This window comes from Pteronotus mesoamericanus, unplaced genomic scaffold (assembly GCF_021234165.1).
Source record: "Pteronotus mesoamericanus isolate MK-2021 breed Mesoamerican mustached bat unplaced genomic scaffold, CSHL_Meso_final contig_27, whole genome shotgun sequence".
In the NCBI taxonomy this organism is placed as follows: domain Eukaryota; kingdom Metazoa; phylum Chordata; class Mammalia; order Chiroptera; family Mormoopidae; genus Pteronotus; species Pteronotus mesoamericanus.
This window is the reverse complement of record NW_026555115.1, coordinates 17,432,603-17,454,505: the sequence shown is the minus strand read 5'-3', so window position 1 is coordinate 17,454,505 and position 21,903 is coordinate 17,432,603. Positions and strand designations below refer to the sequence as shown.

The 21,903-nt window shown below is 37.6% G+C and overlaps 1 protein-coding gene across 2 annotated transcripts in view; it reads left to right on the top strand.

Annotated features, from left to right (window-relative positions):
* Positions 1-21,903, top strand: part of WDR33 (WD repeat domain 33) — a 90,102-nt gene that overhangs the window by 57,007 nt on the left and 11,192 nt on the right. Inside the window, exons 8-17 of one of the 2 annotated variants that reach the window (XM_054575059.1) lie at positions 10,863-10,989; positions 12,081-12,235; positions 12,331-12,409; positions 14,832-14,942; positions 15,308-15,402; positions 15,616-15,702; positions 15,919-16,058; positions 16,702-16,854; positions 17,465-18,550; positions 21,171-21,279. In XM_054575059.1, coding sequence (XP_054431034.1) covers positions 10,863-10,989; positions 12,081-12,235; positions 12,331-12,409; positions 14,832-14,942; positions 15,308-15,402; positions 15,616-15,702; positions 15,919-16,058; positions 16,702-16,854; positions 17,465-18,550; positions 21,171-21,279 — 2,142 coding nt within the window. The remainder of the gene's footprint in view (positions 1-10,862; positions 10,990-12,080; positions 12,236-12,330; positions 12,410-14,831; positions 14,943-15,307; positions 15,403-15,615; positions 15,703-15,918; positions 16,059-16,701; positions 16,855-17,464; positions 18,551-21,170; positions 21,280-21,903) is intronic. The other variant, XM_054575060.1, reaches the window with a different exon arrangement.

The following is a 21,903-nucleotide window of genomic DNA, read 5'->3' as shown; positions in this document are numbered from 1 at the left end:
TAATAGCTAGAAATTACACAGTCTGCTGTGGATCATGTGATTGACAACCACCCCTAAGCAGTATTTAGGGGTTCACATAACGTTTCTGTTCTGATACAAGTAAATTTTCACCTTTAAAATACTATCCTTACCTGGCCAACTGAGGATGAACCAGTTTACTTTTCTACATTATTTTCAGAAGGAACGCCTACCTGGAAGTGCCCTGAAGGATCACTTAAATTATCTCGTTTTCTTTTTAGGTTCTGCCTTTCCTTCATTAGGGGTTTTTAGTCCTGGCTTTTCTTCATTGTTGCCTAGGGTATCTGGTACTGATAACTCATATTGTTAGTGTAGTGTAGGTACTGCTTTTTCTAGTAGTCTTGGTATTGTCAGACTCCCATCATTCTTTTAAAGTTTTTTGGTTTTTACGTATTTCCAATTTTTCAAATGATGACTATATGGTTTTCTTAACCCTTTAGAAGAATATTATATTATCTGCATATTTCTGTTGGATTGTGAATGTGTGCACAAGTGTTTACTAGAGAATTTTTGACTATCTGATCATACCCACACACCCAGTGCACCCTCTCTTACAAAGAACTTTGCTACTGGTTTCTCCATGTATATGGGACTTCGGGTATCTTCCATCCCATACAAATGACTGAAGTACTTTGTAATATTGATTTTTAACAATCAAGCAATGAGGTTCAAAGAATATTTGGTTGTTGCATTCCTTCTCTTTAAGTTTCTTTGATGAATATTCTCCAAAATGGTCTTGTATTGTTTAATATTTTACGTTTTATTTTTTAAATATTCTATTTATTTTTAGAGAGAGGAAGGGAGGAAGAAAGGGAGAGAAACATCAACTGTTTGCTTCTTGGCATGCCCCCTCCAACTGGGGACATGGCTTGCAACTCAGGCATGTGCCCTGACCAGTAATCAAACTGGTGACCTTTTGGTTTGCAGGAACAACACCCAACCCACTGAGCCACATCAGTCAGGACTGAATACTTTTTTTTTTCCCCCCTCAAGCCAACAAAGGGGACTTTGCTGGTTAGCAGAAAACATGCTATGAAGTTGCTAATTTCTGGTTATTGTAACTGAAGAATATAAAGAATTGACTGATGTTCTGTACACTTTCAGGCAGTGTTTTGGGAAAAATGTAGATTTTCCTGTTGACTCAGTCCTTTCCTGATTTTTTTTCTCCCTTTCATAAGCCTCAAGGTTTTTCTAAATACAATCTTTAAACTTGACTCAAATGGAAATAGTGCTTTTCTCTGTTTACACTCTTTCGCATTATGTAAGTTTAATAGCAGTCTGGCAGGTAGGTTGCAGCAAAACTTCGACTTACACATGTTTTTATTGAGCTCATATAGTTAGTCATATATTTATAAAAATTTTTTCATTTTGATGCCAGAAGTAGTTTATGGCGTTAACCTAATGACATGTATGTTTAATTTCAATTATTAACCTACTTGACAGTTTTAGGTAAGCCTTTGTTGGTCTTCCATGTACATACATGACACAAATAGGCAAATTAAATGTATGACTTAAGAGATTGGCAGATTTATGACATATCTCTTTATTCCATTTGAGTTTTTATGTTTGTGTATAGGGTGCTCTTCTGCAACCATACATTTCACAATTTTTTATAACCTGATAAATACAGCTGTCAAATCCTTGTGTTTGCCATACTATTGATTTTTTTTTTTTAACACATTGTAGGTATGATTAAAGGTCCCTTTGCATGTATGTCCCTCTCCGTGTCTTCCTCTCCTTCCTCGGAGGTTTCCACTCTCTTGAATTTAGGTTCATTATTGCCAGACAACATAATAACCTAGCATTTCAGAATTTCCCAGGTTGGTCTCCTGAGGGACTTGGAAGCACTCTGAGAAAAGAAGCTCGTGGTCAAATTCTCACCTACATATCTGTAATACATATTGAAAACACTAAAGGGGCTCTCAGACATGAAGGAAACTTGTCGATTTTTAAAATTCAGCATTTCCCAATTTGACCACAGAACCCATGATTCTGTGCGCTGTTGTTGCTTATTAGAACATGCTTTGTGAAAATACTGCCTTGAGGTATATTCTTTCCAGAATTAACTTCCGATTTAATTTTACAGATTTTATTAATGTAACTTTCTAGATGACAGAGTTACTAATAGTAATCACTTCCAGTTGATGCTGACTGTTGGATCAAGTTTAAAATCATTTTACTAAAAAGAAAGAAAAAGTGCTAATAAATTGCATAGTCATTGACAAGCATACAAGCTACTTGTGCTCAAGTTTCTAAATCCTTCAGTTTCCTGAGCTGTTGAAGTGTCTGGCTCTGGATCATGGCTACACATACCCTTTGCCTTAAACTGATCTGTTACATTTTATGTTCTGCAACTGGAAGTAGCCTGAGATTGATGTTAATGTTTGACACATTTTCTTGAGTAACAGTTCTTCACATGTTAATGTTGTATAAGATAGTGTTTGAATTCTTTGTTATCTTTTTTTTTCTTCCTGTATTAGAAAATCTTGGTGCTTTTTGTAATTTATGTATAAAAGAATTTTTTCTTAAGATTTGTTTATATAATGGTCTGATCCAGGAAAAATAAAACGCGAAAATTGACACTATTTCTGACCTTCAAATAAAACTCTATATTGCTTTTCAGACTGTTCACCCAGCCTTGGGGTCAAATGATTTGTGTTAAGGCAGGGCTATTTACCAGTACCTGCATGGGATGGTAGGTCCCTTAGAAGATGCTGAGGGCTGTTGTAGGAGAGATGAGGTTCTCAAAAAACAAAGTTTACATACAGTTTCACGGAAGCCTGGCAGCCTGCTCCTATAAGGGAAGAGTTTGAATATGGTCCTTCCCTTACTGGCTTCCGTCTGTTGCACTACACTTTTACAGTCCTGAAGGGAAATAACAAGGAAGGCTCTACTTTCTACAAAGTAAGTCTAGAACTGTTCACCAAATAGCTAAGGGCTAACCTGCCTATCCTGTTATTCTTAGAATTTTAGGGTTAAGGAGTCTCTATTTTTAGGATCTCTTTTTTTTAAAAAATAAAGTATTTTTCATTAGTTATGAAATTTTTTTATATATACTGCATCTTGCTATTTCTGGCGTAATTATGTAGCATTTTTTTAAAAGAGATTTTTTTTGTTTTTACTTGGTGGAGAAAGTTCTCTCCAAATCCTGCATTAATTGTTTTGTTAGCTTAATTTCAATCTTTATTCAGAAAACTTGTTTTTATGCTAAGTGTTAATTTTCTTATCATTAGTAAAGTTCACTCTGTGATTTTACGAATATTCCAGTGTTCAATCCTTATTTTGTTTAATCACATTTTAGAGATTGAGCACTCATAACAGGAGCCCAGTAAATGTGGTGCATACTTGTTTTAAATTAATGAGTGAACGATCAAGTGGAATCAGTAAAGTTGTTTATGTCCCATTTGGAATAAATTGTACAATTAATGACTGCTTCTTGCAAATAATTATGAAATGCCACCTGTCTTGAAGAGATGCTAATTCTGTCACTTGTAATTTCTCAGGACCCTGAGGGAATGTTTAGCTAACAAATAATGTAAAATTCATTGCCCTCAAGCCTTAACCTCTAAAAGTAAACCACTATCTTTAGATTAATTTGGAATTTCTTTGGGTGGAGTTAGGTCATGGTTGCCAGATTCCTTTATTTTTAACAAGACCCTGGTTTTCAGAATCAATCTGATTACTTCTCGGATGGTTAAAAGAAATACTTCATTATGTATATATTTTTAGATTTTATCCCTGGTTTTTTCTTATAGTTCTGAGAGATGAAAAGGTATGCACAAGTTTGTCTTCTACAGCCTCCTCAATTCCACTCAAGAAAGTGAAAGTTGGTAAATGAAACAAAAGGAACTATTCTGCCACTTTATTTGGATGTTACATATTTAGTGAGGTGAAGGGAAGACTGGAATGGGAAGAAAGAAATCTGGGCCACCTCTAGCCACTGGCTTAATCCTTTTTGGCCTCGATGTTTTCTCTTATGTAAAAATTATAGGGCAGGACAAGTTTGCAGGTCTTCCCTAGCTCTGGTATACATTGAAGATAATTTTTTTTGTTACTCCTGTTTATTGTGTAACTGAGATAGTGAATAAAAGTAATATGGTTATGGTATTTAAAGAGAAACTTTAAAATGGCTAACTAGTTTAAATCAGTCTTGTTCAATAGGGCTTTTTGATGGAAATATTCTATATCTGTGCTTTCTCATATGCTAGCCACTAGTCACATACCGCTTTTGAGCTATGAAATGTCACTAGTATGACTGAGGAACCTAATTTTAACTTTAATTAAAACAACTTAAATAGCCACACATGGCTAATAGCTACTATATTGGGCAGTGCAGGTTAAACTCTTAAGTATTCAAAGGAAATTCCTCACATTGATGTAGTATGACAGTCTTGTTCTTTAGTGATTTGCAACTAGGATCTCTTAATTTTAGAATTTGGCAGTTGAACCTCCAAGTCTTAATATTGAAGTATTTCTTCAAGCATATCCTCTGTTTCTAATTGCAGTCAAGTTAGATAAGGTACTGTGTGACCTTTCTCAAGGATCCTGGAGTCTACCAGAGAACCATGTGCCTATATTTTTGGTTTCTGTAAAGCTCTGTCAGTCTACTGAGTACTGTATGTATCTGCTAGTTAACCTGTAGACTGCTGTCAGTCCCTTACAGGGTTACAATCTGGTTCCTGTGGTAGGCTTTTAAAGATACGATCTGGAGCATGTTTGGGGGTGTTGAGAGTTTTATCTATATTTTTTACAAGCTTGGTTCTGAAAAACTGAATTAGATGCCACTTTTAAAAATACTTGAAAAAGTTTTTAGTCTTAAAATCTTGAGCCATGGGCAAGATGTTTTTGATATTAAAATATCTAGGTCACTGGGCCATAAAACAAGTTGTTACTTGAATGAAATTTCTATTAGGTCTGTATAAATTCCTTCAGCATTACAAATTACATTCTTGGAATTTCTGTGTGTGGGTATCACAAAGATTTTATTTTGAAATTCCAGACCTTTGAGATGATAAAAGTTAATGTAGAGGCATTCTTTAGGGTTAATGGTTGAAATTGCTAAGCCATGTGTTCAGCACTTTATGAGATAATTTATATAAATTTAAGTTTTTATATATGGCATCCCAGATCACAAACCCATGATATCCTTAAAACTTAATTCAGCCATACTGAGTCTGAGAGCTACCAGTCATAAAATGCCTACCACTAAGTCACTGAAGCACATCTTCCTGGGATCAAACACACTGGTTAGTCTGTATTGGAAGATGAAGGTGTTAATTGATATCAGACATTCCCATGAATTCTGAATAGAGAGAAATCAAAGGTAGTTTCCATCAAATAAAATAACACATGTTAAAAACTTCAAGTAAAGAAAACTTCAAATAGTGCAGAAGAATAAATACCTTCTTAGTTCCATAGTATTTCTTCTCCCTAAAAACCTATTACCAGCTTAAGTTTTCTTTTCTTTACAAACGGAACTAAATTACACCTTGCTTTTTTTGCTTATAATTTTTAAAAGTCAGTTATTGAGGTTTAATTTACCTGTGGTTATATACACCATACTCAAGATACATAACATTTTATTCCCTCCAAAAAGTCCCTTTTCTCTGCTTCATTTTTGTGACTACCACCATAATCAAGGTATAGAATACTTCAATCACCCACAAAATTTCCTCTTTTTTTTTTTTTTTTTTTTAAATTCTTACACGAGGGTATGCTTACTGATTTTAGAGAGAGAGGCAGGGGGAAAGAGGGAGGGAGAGGAAGGGAGAAAGAAACATAAACATTGATCAGTTGCTTCCCATCTATGTCCCAGTTGAGGTTTGAACCTGCAACCTAGGTATGTACTGTGAGTGGGAACTGAACATGCAACCTTTTGGTGTATGAGGACGACACTTGAGCCAACTGAACCACCAGGCCAGGGCTCTGGTTTTTAACAGCTGTTAGTTTTAACAGCTGTATTGAATTCAGTATATGGACTTCACTAAATTTTCCTAAATCACCCCTCATAGGTTCATTTTTAGGTTGTTTCCAGTCTTACAATTCAGACAAGGTGTAATAAATATCTTTTAACATTAATCTTGGTGTCTTTTTACAGCTATGGAGATAGGTAAATTCCTAGAAGAAGGATTGCAGAATGAAAGTCTATGGAGCATTTAACGTTTTTGGTAGATATGGCCAAATGGTCTCCCCCAAAATTTGGACTAATTCGTGGATAAAAGGACCTGTTACCTCTTACTAACACTGGGTATCACTAAATTTAATTTTCTGCTAATTTGATAAATTACTACCTAGCAAAGTAGCTTGCATTCAGTAGTGGGTTTTTTCTCCCCTCATTTTAAAATTGTATCAAAAAGTTCACACACACAGAAAAAAACCTAACCTATGTTACGGTTAAAACCACAATATAACAGAGGAAATGAGAAGAGGCAAACTTTACCTTTATTTCTACTATCTGAATATAAATTTCATTTTCTGCTCATCTCTAACTACATTTTTGTAATTATACATGTACATTTTAATTATCCTCATATATGCATAATTTGTGTGTATGTTTTGCTTTCTAAAAGGTCACTGAGTATTCTCAGAATCTTCATCTTTATAGTTTCTTTTTTTTAAGTCCTTTCAAGTTATTTCCTTAGGATAGGTTTTTACTAGTCTGATTCTTCTGGATGTCAATATATCAACATTGACATGATGGTATAATTTTATCATTTCAAATAGTTTTTGTCACTTTATTGGGAATTCAGTAACTTTTCTCTGAAAAAGAAAGCAGTTGTACATCAGTTTGCTTCTATGCTTGCTTAATCTATTTTTTCCTCTCTCCAATTCTTTTATTTTTAAAAAATTTATTTTTAATTACAGTTTACATACAATATATTGGTTTCAGTTACAGCATAGTGGTCAGGTATTTGTATACCTTATGAAGTGACGACCCCAGTAAGTCTTAGTACCCATCCGGCACCATACATAGTTATTAAAATATTAGTCATTCTGTTACTTCCTATGCTCTACTTTGTGTCCTCATGACTATTTTTATAACTGGCAATTTGTACTACTTAATCCCCTCACCTTTTTTTGCCCATTCCTTACCCTCCCCCAATCTGGTGATCATCAGTTCTCTGTATCTATGAGTTTCTGTTTTGTTTGTTTATTTTGTTTTTAGATTATATATGTGAAATTATATAGTATTCGGGTTTTTTTTCTGCCATTTCTATTAGCATAATATCCTCTAGGTCCATTTAGCCTCTTTTTCATGTTTAAAAAAAATTAAGAAATATATGCCACCTGTAAAGATTTCATACCCACTTTCCAGAGGTAATTAATCCACTGTTATTTAGTAAACTAAATTTTTTAAATTGATTTTTTTTCTCAATAGATGATTTACATCAGCGTTCCCCAGCCTTTTGGGCACTGGGGACCAGTTTCATGGAAGACAGCTTTTCCACAAAACAGGGCAGGTGGTGTGGGGGGATGGTTTCAGGATGATTCAACTGCATTACATGCAAGCACACCTATTGTGCACCCATTTCCTAACGGGTCCAGACCAGTACTGGTCCGCCCCAGAGGTTGAGGACCCATGATTTATGTGTTTCAATATTTTAAAATCACCGAACAATAATACAGTGAAGATACCTTACCATTTTCCCCTCACTACTCAGTTTCCCTTTTTGGAACAATATTGTTAGATTCTTGTGTACTTCTTTAAGACATACTTTATGCATTTTTGAGCAAATGTATGTATGTGCTCTGTGTCTGAGCGTGTGTCTCTTGAAGCCACAAATGTTAGCATGCTGCACATACTTTTTTGCACATATTAGATAACTTTGTATTTAATTAATCTTTTGAAAGGTAGATAATATAGCTCTGGCCAGTGTGGCTCATTTGGTTTGAGGATTGTTCACCAAAGGGTTGGGGGTTCAATTCCTGGTCAGGACATGTACATAGGTTGTGGGTTCGATCCCTGGTTGGGGCTTATATGGGAGGCAACTGATAGTTGTTTCTCACGTCGAAGAAAAATACTACCTAGCAAAGTCTCTCTCTCCTCCCCCCTGTCCCCCTCCCCTCTCCTATCTCTAAAATTAATGAACATATTTTAAAACATTTTTAAAAATGTAGATATGTTGATGGTTCAAAAATAATATAAAGTCTTGGATAGACCCCTTTCTGTCCTGTTATGCAGCATCCTTCTGTGAGTCTATACATAATAGAAACAAATAAGGAGGTATACATATATTTTTTTCTTCCTCCTGCAACTCTTAGATTAACCTTTTCACATCTAGTAAGGCAGTACAGAATAGGTGGTAAGAACAGTGGCTCAGGGCCAGCTCCTTGCATTCAGATGTCAGCGCTGTCACATATCACCTGTGTGATTGTGGGCAAGTTATTTAACCGGTCTGTACTTTGCTTAGTACCATAAATAAGAAATATATGGATTTACTAGTAGTAGTATTTTTCTTATTAAGGACAGTGACCAGTAAAACACTATCAAAGAGTCACCCCTGACTGGTGTGGCTAAGATGGATTGAGTGCTGGCCTGCAAACTGAAAGGTTGCCAGTTCGATTCCCAGTGAGGGCACATGCCTGGGTTGCGGGCCAAATCCCCAGTTGGGGGCGTGTGAGAGGCAACCCATTGATATCTCTCACACATTCATACATCCATGTTTCTCTCCCTTTTTTTTTTCCTCTCTCCCTCTCTCAAAATAAATGAAAAAAAAACTTCAAAAAATAATATCAAAGAATCGGTCTCAATTTTATTAATATTAGTGATATGTATGGCTATGGGTAAATTCATTTAACAGGAGAGGGTTTATCACTTGTTTGAATTCTATTAATATACATTTTAGAAAACTTTAGGAAACAAAATTAAAGTTAAAAAATATTTTGTTCCTTATTAATGGCTTGATGGTTTTTATGTTTTTGCACATGTATGTTTAAACAGATAAACTTTATATAATGAAAGTGTCCCAGGAAAGGTGAAGGTAGAGATGGCTGCTAAGAATAAGAACCTTTTTGCATAAAGCATCACATTTTAAAAGTGCTTTTTCATGCTTTTCCCATGCAGATTTGGTTAAAATACATATCTACATATAATAATTTACTTTTAAATGGTAATAGTCAAAAGTTTTTAAATTTAGGATCAAATCATTAGTAACATTAAAAGTTTTTAAGGCAAGCAGTATGATGGAAGACTAAATTATATTTCTATTTAATCTGTTCATCCTTGATTTTTTTTTTTAAATAAGAAAATCAAACAAAGCTGTCTTCCCCTTCCACCTTAGAATCCCACTGCAAAATAATTTACGTTCATTGTAGAAAATGTAAAAACAAGAATGCTGTACACACTTGTTTTTTGTTTTGGTTTTTAAACAGTATCATGAATGTTTTAATATCATTAAATTATGTATAGTATCATTTATAGTGGGTGCATCATTCTGTTGAGCATATAGGCCCAATTTATCTTGTGTTTGTGCTCAATTTGTCTTGTATTTGTTGCCTATTTTAAGAGCATTTTAAAAATAAGGTGTATCAGTACTCATCTGGTAGATGAAAGTTTTGGAATGTATATGTTTTCTTATGATCAGGTCTGAGATAGGGGGTTATAGGGTTGCAGGATATGTACTTTTTTCATGCTCCAGATAGTTGCTGTCTCCCTGCATGCTTGCCAGCATGGGGTGTTGTCTTTAAGAGAAGTCTATGCCTGTTTGAGATGTGAATTACTCCCCTTCTGATTTACTGCAAATTCACTTTCCTTTGTCTCTAGAACCATCTCTTTCTTCTCTACTTTCTGTTTTTCTATTCTTTTATATCCTTCGTCCTTGCCACCTAAAACTTCGTAGAAGCTGGATTTGATGCAGGCTAGAGAAGAAGCTGTTTCAGGTGCTCTTTACCTCATTCTTCACTTGCTTTTTAGTGCATTTTGCTGTATAACATGACTTTGGAGCTTTTCTTGTACAACACCCAGTTTTCCAAAGATCATTTCTCTGTTTTATAGATTCTGATTTTCACTTCTGTGATTTTTAATGACAGTTAATCTGTTACATTGTGATGTGACCCCATGTTCTAGCACAGTGGTTAAAAAAACTGTCTCTGCATTCTTGTAGGCCAGGGTCAGATCCCAGTTCCTGTTCTTGTTGACTGGTGTTGGAATCTAGGACATGTCGTTTAAGCCTTCCAGTCCTTCTCTTTTTTCACTTGTAAAATGGAGATAATGGTAATACTTACCTCAGGATTTTGTTAGGATTTCAAGAGATGATACTTAATATACTCAATTTTTTGTCTAACATTTAGTAATTACTCAGTAGGTTATCTTTTCTTTTCTCATCTGACATGTGTGACTGAAGCAGGGATTTTTTTTTTTCTCATTCTTCATTTGAATAAATGGGATCAGAAAGATGGGATACTTTTTCTGTCATCACACCTAGAAAGTGGTAGTGTCTGAATCTGACTTTTGTCTTAAGAACTACTGCTACGGAGGAAAACTAAAGTGAATGATAAGAAGTGTGACAATAATTAGAATAATATAGGAACAGCGTGAAAAGTTTAAAAAGCTTTAAGTACTGGGGCTTGAAAGGTACAGCTCCAAAAAGCCTTGATTAGCCTACCAGCAAGTAGATATGAAGGTGAAGTTAGTTCCTGGGCATCTTGGCATGGAAAGAGAGATTGCTGTATATCCATAAGGCTCCTAGACACAAAGACCAAAGAGTCTTTAAAAAGTTGGAGAAGACTAATGGTCTAGGATCAAAATATTTAATAGGTTTCTGTACTTTGTTTCAAATCAGAATGGAGTCTTGCTTTAAATATATATGACTGATTAGGTTTTTATCTTAACTTGTTTCTGACAGGGCATGGTGCTGATGTGAAATGTGTAGACTGGCATCCAACAAAAGGGTTAGTTGTTTCAGGAAGTAAAGACAGTCAACAGCCAATCAAGTTCTGGGATCCCAAGACTGGCCAGAGTCTTGCAACACTGTAAGTGATAGAAACCTCACCTCGGTCCCTAAATAAAGGGAACAAAGCTGCTTGTGTTCTTTAACTTTTAGCTTTCTCTTCTCCTGTATTTTTGAAAAGGTAGTATAGACAAAATACTGTACAGAAAATCTGTAGCTTTCTTATTAATTAAATATGGTTCACCTCTGAATTCCTAATGAAATAAGGCTTGATTTTTATTCTGTCTCATATGTATATCTAAATTCAATTTGGGTATCTCAGGGTGGGTGTGGTGGAGATTGAAAAGGAGGTGGTTACTATTATTCTGACTTACTGTCCCTCATTATAAATATTTTGGCAGTATAAGGAGTTGATGTGTATGCCCGTTACTAGACATAGATTTCCAGCTTTGTCCATCTTACTGCATTTATTTATAGAGAAGTTTTTCCTCCATTTTTTAATCAGCTCTCATTTTTTTGTCTTAGGTGCTTATTTATGATGCAGGTACCTAATAACATTTCCTCTTTGAATCATCTATAAACATTCAGAGTGCTATGAATATGTTGTTAATGTGTTTTTGACCAGGCAGCTGTATCCTGGTCCTTCTGATTGGGAATGAGCCATATCCAGAGTGAGCAGGTGGGAGCAAGGCTGCCATGTTGCACGCCTCAAATGCCCACAGTCAACTTGAATGCCTTGGGAATGGTGCTTTTCGGAGCTGTGCATTGCGCAGGCCTCGGCTTGTTGCAGTCTCGAGTTGAAATTAATAAACAAACAATCCCATGCTCTTTTATGTTTTGTCTTAATGAGAGCTTCATTACATTTTTAAAGTTTAATGAGCATTATTGAATAGTGATTTATATGTTGAAATGCTTCCCTTGCTTCAAAGATAAACTTTTATATCCAACTGAAGCTCTGCTGCTATCTTAACTGGTTAAGAAAAGCAGTGCTGAGATAGTGGACATTGTTTCTGTCAATGACCTATTTATTTCAAATGTACTTTTAACTGGTCCTGTAGTGTTATTACTTCTATCTTGCCATTTTGACCGATGTGCTTTTCAAATAAATGTCCATTATGTGGATTTAGATTTGTTTTGAATTCTTACATTATTTTCTTGGTACTTTGTTTCTAGTCATGCCCATAAAAACACAGTGATGGAAGTAAAGTTAAATCTCAATGGCAATTGGCTACTCACAGCATCACGTGACCATCTCTGTAAACTTTTTGATATCCGAAACCTTAAAGAAGAGCTTCAAGTTTTCCGAGGTCATAAGAAAGAAGCCACAGGTCAGAGGCTGTCATACATGTTTCTCATCCTGACTGTTGCCTGTAGTGTTCTAAAGTCCTGATAATTTTGTCTTTTCCCTGTTTTTATTTTACAGCTGTGGCCTGGCATCCTGTACATGAAGGGCTTTTTGCCAGCGGAGGGTCCGATGGCTCTTTGTTGTTCTGGCATGTTGGGTATGTAACACTTATTGTGTAAAGAAGTTGTATATTTTATGAAGAGAACACTTGAAAATGTAAAACATGATAACTTTTGTATTTTTTCTGAGTGTTCATATGTCCTGTATCAAAGACTTCCTGCAGTTTTCAACTATGAAAACCCAGCTTGAAATAGAAAACTTAGCACCTTTACTATGGATATGGAAATCATTAAGAGTGAATAGAACACCTTCTTGTTTCCTGTTGGTGAAATCATTCTTGAAGGATTTATCCCTCTACTTTCGCCAAGATGGAGGTGTAGGTAGGTACACTTTGCCGCCTCGCACAACCAAAAGGACAACAACAAATTAAAAAAACAAAAACAACCAGAACTGACAGACAGTCGAACTGTATGGAAGTCTGACAGCCAACGAGTTAAAGAAGAAACATTCATCCAGACCGGTAGGAGGGGCGGAGAGGATGCACTGGCAAGGCAGGGGCTGGAGGACTGAGCAGGCGAAATGCAGCTGGCAGACCAGGCAGTCCCACATTTGCATGCAGATAAACGGGGAAGAACAATGGGAGCGAGACAAACCCCACAACCCAGGGTTCCAGCACAAGGAAAGAAAGCCTCAAAACCATGGCCATAAAAACCTATGGGGATTGCGGTGGCAGGAGAAACTCCTAGCCTCACAGAAGTGTTCGTTGGAGAGACCCACAGGGTCCCAGAATGTACACAAACCCACCTACCCAGGAATCAGCACCAGAAGGGCCCGATTTGCTTGTGAGTATCAGGGGAAGTGACTGCAAGCCCGGGAGAGCCGAGCAAGTGGCAATGTTCCCTCTTAGACCACTCCACCACATATAGCGTCACAGCATAGCAAAGTAGGTTGCCTCGCCCTGACTGAATAACTAAGGTGCCACTTTCTGCAACATAACAGATGTGCTGAGACAAAGAAATATGGCCCAAATGAAAGAACAGATCAAAACTCCAGAAAAAAAACTTAAGCAACAAGGAGATAGCCAACCTATCAGATGCAGAGTTCAAAACACTGGTAGTCAGGCTGCTCACAGAAATTATTGAGCATGGTCACAAAACAGAGGAAATAGTGAAGGCTGTGCAAAGTGAAATAAAGAAAAATATACAAGAAACCAACAGTGAAGGGAAGGAAAGCACGACTCAAATCAATGATTGGGAGCAGAAGGAAGAGATAAACATTCAGCGAGAACAGAATGAAGAAACAAGAATTCAAAAAAATGAGGAGAGGCTTAGGAACCTCTGGGACAACTTTAAATGTCCAAACATCTGAATCATAGGGGTGCTGGAAGGAAAAGAGGAAGATCAAGAAATTGAAAACTTACTTGAAAAAATAATGGAAAACTTCTCCAAACTGGCAAAGGAAATAGACTTCCAGGAAGTCCACGAAGCCCAGAGAGTCCCAAAGAAGTTGGACCCAAGGAAGCACACACCAAGGCACATCATAATTACATTACCGGAGATTAAAGATAAGGAGAGAGTCTTAAAAGCAGCAAGACGAAAGGAGACAGTTACCTACAAAGGAGTTCCTGTAAGACTATTACTATCAGCTGATTTCTCAAAAGAAACCTTACAGGCAAGAAGGGGCTGGCAAGAAGTTTTCAAAGTCATGAAAGGCAAGGACCTACATCCAAGATTACTCTATCCAGCAAAGCTATCATTTAGAATGGAAGGGCAGCTAAAGTGCTTTCCAGATAAGGTCAAGTTAAAGGAGTTCATCATCACCGAGCCCTTATTATATGAAATGTTAAAGGGAGTTACCAAGAAAAAGAAGATCAAAACTATGAACAGTAAAATGACAACATAGTAACAACTATTAACAACTGAACCTCAAACAAAAACAAACAAAGCAAACAACTAGAACAGGAACAGAATCACAGAAATGGAGATCACATGGAAGATTATCAGGAGGGAGGCGGAGGGGGAGAATGGGGGAAAAGGTACAGGGAATAAGAAGCATAATTGGTAGGTACAAAATAGATGGGGAGGTTAAGAATAATATAGGTAATGGAGAAGCCAAAGAACTTACATGTACAACCTGTGGACATGAACTAAGGGCAGTGGATGCTGGTGGGAGGAGAGGTTCAGGTCAGAGGGGAGTAAAGAGGAGAAAAAAATGGGACCACTGTAATAGCATAATCAGAATATACTTTTAAAAAAAGATATAAAAACAAAATATGGTAAAAAAGAAAAAGAATTTACTCCTCTGAATTCTCTTGGGTAGAAAAATACATTACTGAGGGCAAACGATACCCCTGAAACATTTGGAAATGACACAGAGTAACAGGCTTTGGTAACTTCAGCATTGTGTTATACTGAAATAAAATGGGTTTTTTTGTGTGTGTGTGTGTTTTTTTTTGTTTGTTTTTTTTTTTTTTGGTATAACTTTTGTGAAAAAGGCTTCTTTCTGTGGTGCTGTTACAGGGTAGAGAAGGAAGTGGGTGGGATGGAGATGGCCCATGAAGGAATGATCTGGAGTTTGGCATGGCATCCTCTTGGACATATTCTCTGCTCAGGCTCAAATGACCATACTAGGTAAGCTTTGTATTAAAAAAATTTATAAGAATTACTGTATTCATGGAGCAGAAGGAAATAAGTATATACATTTTTTATTGATAGATTGATATAGTAACTTGCCCATCTTCTTCTTAGGAACATTTTTGTGATGGCTTATAAATACATATCTTACAAGAAAGACTGGGTATTGAATATGACCTTGTTATTCAAATTTTGTTTTGTCTTCTGATTTAAAAAAAATCTTTCTACATTTTAAATTTTGAAAAGAAAAGCATAATAAAATTGTTGTGTATTCCAGAGGACTGCTTAGTACTGTTAATGCCCAAAAATATGCTGAAGTCCTGCTCCTCCCCTTCCCCTATTCACTTACTTTTATTTTGCAGTAAATTCTGGACCCGAAACCGACCAGGTGATACAATGCGGGATAGATATAATCTAAACTTATTACCGGGAATGTCTGAAGATGGATTAGAATATGGTGAGCCTCTTGCACGTTTATCCTTCTTTGAAATCAGATATTCTGTAAAAACATGTTAGGTATTGAGAAATATTAATAAAACAAATTTTAGTTTTATACTTTATTGATTTGTAAATCACTGACAATAGGTTTCATTTTTATAGAAGTGTTAATTTTATTGGGCCATTACATTTATAAAATCTGTGTTGACAGTGGATATCTTCCAATTTATAGATGACCTTGAACCTAATAGTCTGGCAGTAATACCAGGGATGGGAATACCGGAACAACTTAAATTAGCTATGGAACAAGAGCAGATGGGTAAGAAGTTGTACCTGTGAATTTTATTTTTACAAAATTTGTATGGATCTGTTTCTTACCTTCATGATATTAAATTATTTTGGAAATGCCAAAATGACTTATGTTGAGAAATGTTGACATAAGTAATGTAAACTACATAAGATTTAAAATCTTTTCTTCTAAAAATGTGTTCATTGATGAATTTCCTTGACTAATTACTTATCTTTATGATTATAGGGAAAGATGAATCAAACGAAATTGAAATGACAATTCCAGGTTTGGATTGGGGAATGGAGGAGGTGATGCAAAAAGATCAGAAAAAAGTACCTCAGAAGAAAGTTCCTTATGCAAAACCTATTCCTGCTCAGTTCCAGCAGGTGAGTGGCCCTACCTCATGGCCCTACCTCATTAATTCATTGGAGATTCTGCTCAGTGGGTCTGACTGAAGTTCATAAATATGTTTCTCTGGATTATCTCATCCGTTGAAGATACTTCTATACTATAGACTCTTTTGGAGCATTGTTTAGATATTTCAGGCATTCTTAGACATAGTTCCCATCTGCTGCTTTTGCAGTTAGTGCTGAGTTGGTCATGAATCTCCCCCAGATTTTTTGTTCTTACCTACTTATTATCATCCGTGCTATCAGAGGAAGGAAGAAAAAGGGATCGGGTAGAGAGAGTATGTTGACCTTCCCCTACCCTGTCTGTATTCTGCTTTATTTGTCCCTCAACACAAAGTGTGTGTGCCCTTTTAAAGAGTCAGGCAAGCTTTGCCTTCACAATAACATGCAAGATCTTACAGCTTCTATTAATTTAGTAATTTCTACCTAGTAATGTGTTTGTCAAATTCCATTCCTGTGTCACTAAGAATTAGCATTAGAAATAAAAACAGTACATCAAGTGAGCCAACTTGTATTCAGGAAGTTAGAATTAGCCAATGACGTTATAAAATTGTTTTCTCATTCTGTCATTATAACTTACACACTTAGGGTATATTTTAATATTCTCTCCTTTCCTGAGGCTTGGATGCAAAATAAAGTTCCGATTCCTGCCCCAAATGAGGTACTGAATGACAGAAAAGAGGACATTAAATTGGAAGAGAAGAAAAAAACACAAGCAGAAATTGAGCAAGAAATGGCCACATTACAGTATACTAACCCACAGCTTTTGGAGGTATGTGAATCTTTTTAGGGGAATTCGAGATGTTCAGAGAAAGTAGTGATAACATTGTTTATTGATATGCTCGTAAGAAGAAGGGATGGGTCTCTCAGGTGGATCTGATAAGCACCGCCATTTCTTACTGGTATATTAGGGAGATAGTTTCTAACCAGATCAGTCAAGCAGTGAGAAGACCTCAATTAAATATACATTTCTAATAGAAAAGATAAAGCCAACATAGTTTAAATTGGAATTCATTTATTTATCGATAGATAAAATTTTTCTTTTTCTGTCAGTTTTAAAGCAGGTGGTTTGCTCTTAGTTTTCCTACCCTTGATAGGTACCGAAAATGATAAGACATTGGTAAATTATTGGGCTTTTTCTGGTCACAATAAATAATCCTGATTGCTGTCTCCTAGCACCTCACTAGAGTGAGTCTAGAGGCCTGAGTGCCTCCAGAATTAGTTGAATGTTACATGGACTCTAGTTACTGTTGGGGTGTTAAGAGGTTAATGCCTCATGTTTGTTCTGAGGTTTCCCCTACGAAATAACTGACAGCAGTATCGTCATCTTCTAGGGCTCTGGCTTGTTTTTCAGTATGCTTTTTCTTTTTCTTTCTTTCCAGCAACTTAAAATTGAAAGACTTGCGCAGAAACAGGCTGAGCAAATTCAGCCTCCTCCTTCATCTGGTACCCCTCTCCTTGGACCCCAGGCCTTTCCAGGACAAGGTCCAATGTCTCAGATTCCTCAAGGTTTTCAGCAGCCCCATTCATCTCAGCAGATGCCAATGAACATGGCGCAAATGGGGCCTCCAGGTCCACAGGGACAGTTTAGACCCCCTGGACCTCAGGGACAAATGGGACCACAGGGTCCTCCATTGCATCAGGGAGGTGGAGGGCCACAAGGATTCATGGGACCACAAGGGCCCCAGGGCCCACCCCAAGGGTTGCCAAGGCCTCAGGACATGCATGGGCCCCAAGGAATGCAAAGGCATCCTGGACCTCATGGCCCTTTGGGACTTCAAGGACCACCTGGACCACAGGGTAATTCTGGTCCTCAAGGTCATATGGGTCCTCAGGGTCTACCTGGCCCACAAGGTCACATAGGCCCCCAAGGCCCACCTGGTCCCCAGGGTCACATGGGCCCTCAGGGGCCTCCTGGTACTCAAGGTATGCAAGGGCCACCTGGTCCAAGAGGAATGCAAGGACCTCCTCATCCTCATGGGATACAAGGTGGGCCAGGGTCTCAGGGGATCCAAGGTCCTGTGTCTCAGGGACCTCTGATGGGATTGAATCCAAGAGGAATGCAGGGTCCTCCAGGCCCTCGAGAGAATCAGGGTCCTACTCCCCAAGGCATGATGATGGGCCACCCACCTCAAGAGATGAGACCTCACCCTCCAAGCGGACTGCTGGGACATGGCCCTCAGGAAATGAGAGGTCCTCAGGAGATGAGAGGCATGCAGGGGCCTTCACCTCAAGGATCAATGCTGGGCCCTCCCCAAGAATTGCGAGGGCCACCAGGCTCACAAGGTCAGCAGGGGCCGCCCCAGGGCTCTTTGGGACCTCCACCTCAGGGTGGCATGCAAGGGCCCCCTGGACCTCAGGGACAGCAGAACCCAGCAAGAGGGCCACATCCATCTCAAGGGCAAATACCATTCCAGCAGCAGAAAACAGCTCTGCTAGGTGATGGGCCCCGAGCCCCCTTCAATCAGGTATTATTTATTTGCAACTTGTGGGCCTTACACATTGGGAAAATATATTCTGCACTGAAGTGGCACTTCCAAATGCTGTGAAAAGCAGTTGCAGCTGATATAAATGTCTCTCAAGTGGTGATAGTGGCCTGAGAATAGCAATACAGCAGAAGAGGGAGATAAGAATAATTAAATAGGCCATTATATATATCACAGTATGAATCTTTACTTCTCAACCTATGTTTTCTAATGTTCTACTCTAAGAAATGAACTTCCATTTCAATACAGTTCTTAACTGATCCAGGACCTCAAAAGAATTGTGGCCCTGGGGAGGAAGCATGGGTGCCTCTGAGTCTGCCATGCTCCCTCTTCTGGGTCCTTTACTGTGTATCGTGGTGTTTCATGGGCCGGCCAGCAACAGAGCCACCTCGTACCTGCCTGCTGACTCTGTTTTTAAAGATAGTATAGGGTATTTGACGCACTATTTTCATTTCAGTGAATGCTTTTAGAGGTCTCTCAGTCCAAAATTACACATTCTCAAATGGCAACCCTTTGGATAAAATTCTGTTTGAGTTGTTTTGAGCTACTTAGAAAAATATTTACAGGAAGGAGTATTACTATAGAAATTTTCTTGGCCCTTTTTTTGACAATTCTGTTTTTATCAGCCAAATTTTATTACCCATTCCCCGAGCTTGAGAGGTGGTGTGAGAACAGTTCATGTTGCTTGGGGAGAATTACAGAAAGACTGCACAAGCATGGATGGATTTAACACTGTTCGGCTCTGGTTCTTACATTCTTGTGAATTTCATAGTCTAGAAGCATTGTTTGTCTGAGTGACTGAGTGAGCTAACATTGACTCCCTGACACTCCCATTCACTTGGAAGAGGACTCACTACAGATACTATGTGTATAAAATACACTCTGTTAACACTTCGGAGAATTTGTAACGTGAAGGTGGCTGTTGGATTTACTGAATTAAAATAACTAGCTAAATAAGTAGGTTATGTGGTACTCTTCAGTAGATCTTCCAGAACTTAAAAATGTCACAGCAGTGGAGAATCTGATGGCATTTGAGTTTATCTCTAGAATTTATTGTGCACTTTTCAAAATTTAGAATGAGTTTAATAAACCTAGGTTTACCACTCTGAATTGCCATAAAACTTGAAGTGTTTTATATTTTATTAATACAGAGTGTATTTGTGTATGTTTATAATAATTTACTTACCCAACCTTGTGGTAGTGAATTCACAGTTCATTTTGGAGGATAAAAACATAATGAACTTTATCTTTCACATTATGACTGAAATTACAAACATGTCAGATTCAAGAGGACAGGTCTGAGTTTCTGGGACAATTTAATAAGAGGTTTTATTCTATCATGTAATAAAAGATTTTATATATGAAAAGCATAATGGCTGTAAAGACTTAATTGACATATAGAAATACTGGTAGAATGAATATGAAGGTTTGAAATAGAGTATTTCAAATCTCAAAAGTTGCCTGATCAGAATCTTCGCTCATATTTTTTACATGCTGAAATCTGACATTCTTCACTTTGACCAGGTGAATTATTTAAACCAATTATTTTAATTGGTTCAATTACTGGAATTGCTTTCAGGTATTAAATGAACAGCATGAAAGGTGTCAGTTAAGAGTTGTCCTTGGGTAAAATGGGCAGGAAACAAAAGTATAGAAATGACTGTTATTGTTTATCACTGTCGTGCAATGCCTCCTTATCAAGGCTAATCTTTCATGGAAGCTACTTTGGGTCGTGCTATTGATGGTTTTGAAACTGAGCTATTCTCGTAGTAGATCCAGTCACTAAATGCATTTTTAATATATGGGAATGCCTAGATAAGTGTGTGTGTTTGTCAACAGACCTGATCCAAGGTCACTGGACAGTGTGGGAAATCAGAATTTAGACATGGCTAGATAAAAATACAGAATATGAGGACTAGGGACAAGGTTGGGTTTCAGAGCAAGGAGATTAAGAGCATCACAAGAGCAGATTTGTAACAGACAGAAGCTGCAAGAACCAAATGAATCCAATAAGATCCCAGGTGACTGAGCTTGAATGAACAATAGGGTGCTGAGGACAGGGGAGTCTGGAAGTAAAAGATAGGAGGGAGGTGAAAGGAGAAAGCTTGTGTGAACACCTTGCTCATCAGGAGCCCATCCCTTTCTTATTCTCCCACTACCCCCTTTTCAAACCCAGCCCTGATATCTTGTGGGGATGGCTGATTTTCTGTGGCTGGAAAGGAGCTTTGGATGCCAAAGCACAGCTTTTCTGCCCAGGGAGATTGCCATGGCTTTCCTTTGCCAGGAGTTCCTCTATGCAGTATCATAGTATTATGTTTTGATTTCTGACTGTCTGTTGAGGCTCTCGTTTGGCATAACAAGATCTAGCTTTAAATAAAACCTATAAGCAGGTGTAAAATATGTGTGTTTCCTTTTATTATAGTAAGAGAAGTATTTCCTTTCACCGAATTTAGACAGTTTTGCTACAATTTCACTAGCTATGTTTACTGCTGGAGGCTTTGGGACAACCTAATGTTTTTATCTTGTCACATTATAATAAAATTGCTCTTCATGAAGCACAAGCCTATGATTTCACACCCCCGCTTTAAAAACATCTTTTCAGGAAGGACAGAACACAGGCCCCCCACCCCTGATACCAGGCCTAGGGCAGCAGGGAGCACAAGGTCGCATCCCCCCTCTTAACCCTGGACAAGGACCTGGCTCTAACAAAGGTAAATATCTGTTTGGCTGAATAAGAGATTGTATTTTACCACCTTTGGGTAAATCTTACAATAAATAGTTTTATTGGTAAGTAATTGAAAGAATGATCATTTGCATCTCTAGGAAAAATAAGAACACAGCCATTTCAGGTAATAGCTTTGTCTTATGTTGCTTTCATTCATAAATTTGCTTTAGTTAGCCATAAATGCTGCCTGGAGGGAAAAACTCCTCACTACTGCAAGCTGGTAGTGAGACACTTGGACAGCCCCTGGCAACATGACCTGGCCTTCGCGGCCTTGTCCCTTTGTGGGAATGAGAATGAGGCCATTGCTCATCCAGTGGCTTGCAGCAGCTGGAGAGCTAAGCTGAAAATGTAATTCACTTTAAATGTTTTGATGGGGTAAAGAATTCAGAGATTGCAACAGTGTTTTTAATACTACCATCCTCCCCCAAAATTGTGTCAAGTATTATTTAGCTGGTTACATTGTTCTGCACCATTTGAAAAGAAGAGAGCATAGGGAAAGCACAGAGAAGTGGAAATTAAGAGTTAACCTCTTAGGAGTTGAAAGAGCACACACTGGGAGCCAGAGTCCTAGTTCCCTAAAGGATACAGTTCTCCCAGCATTCCTACATAC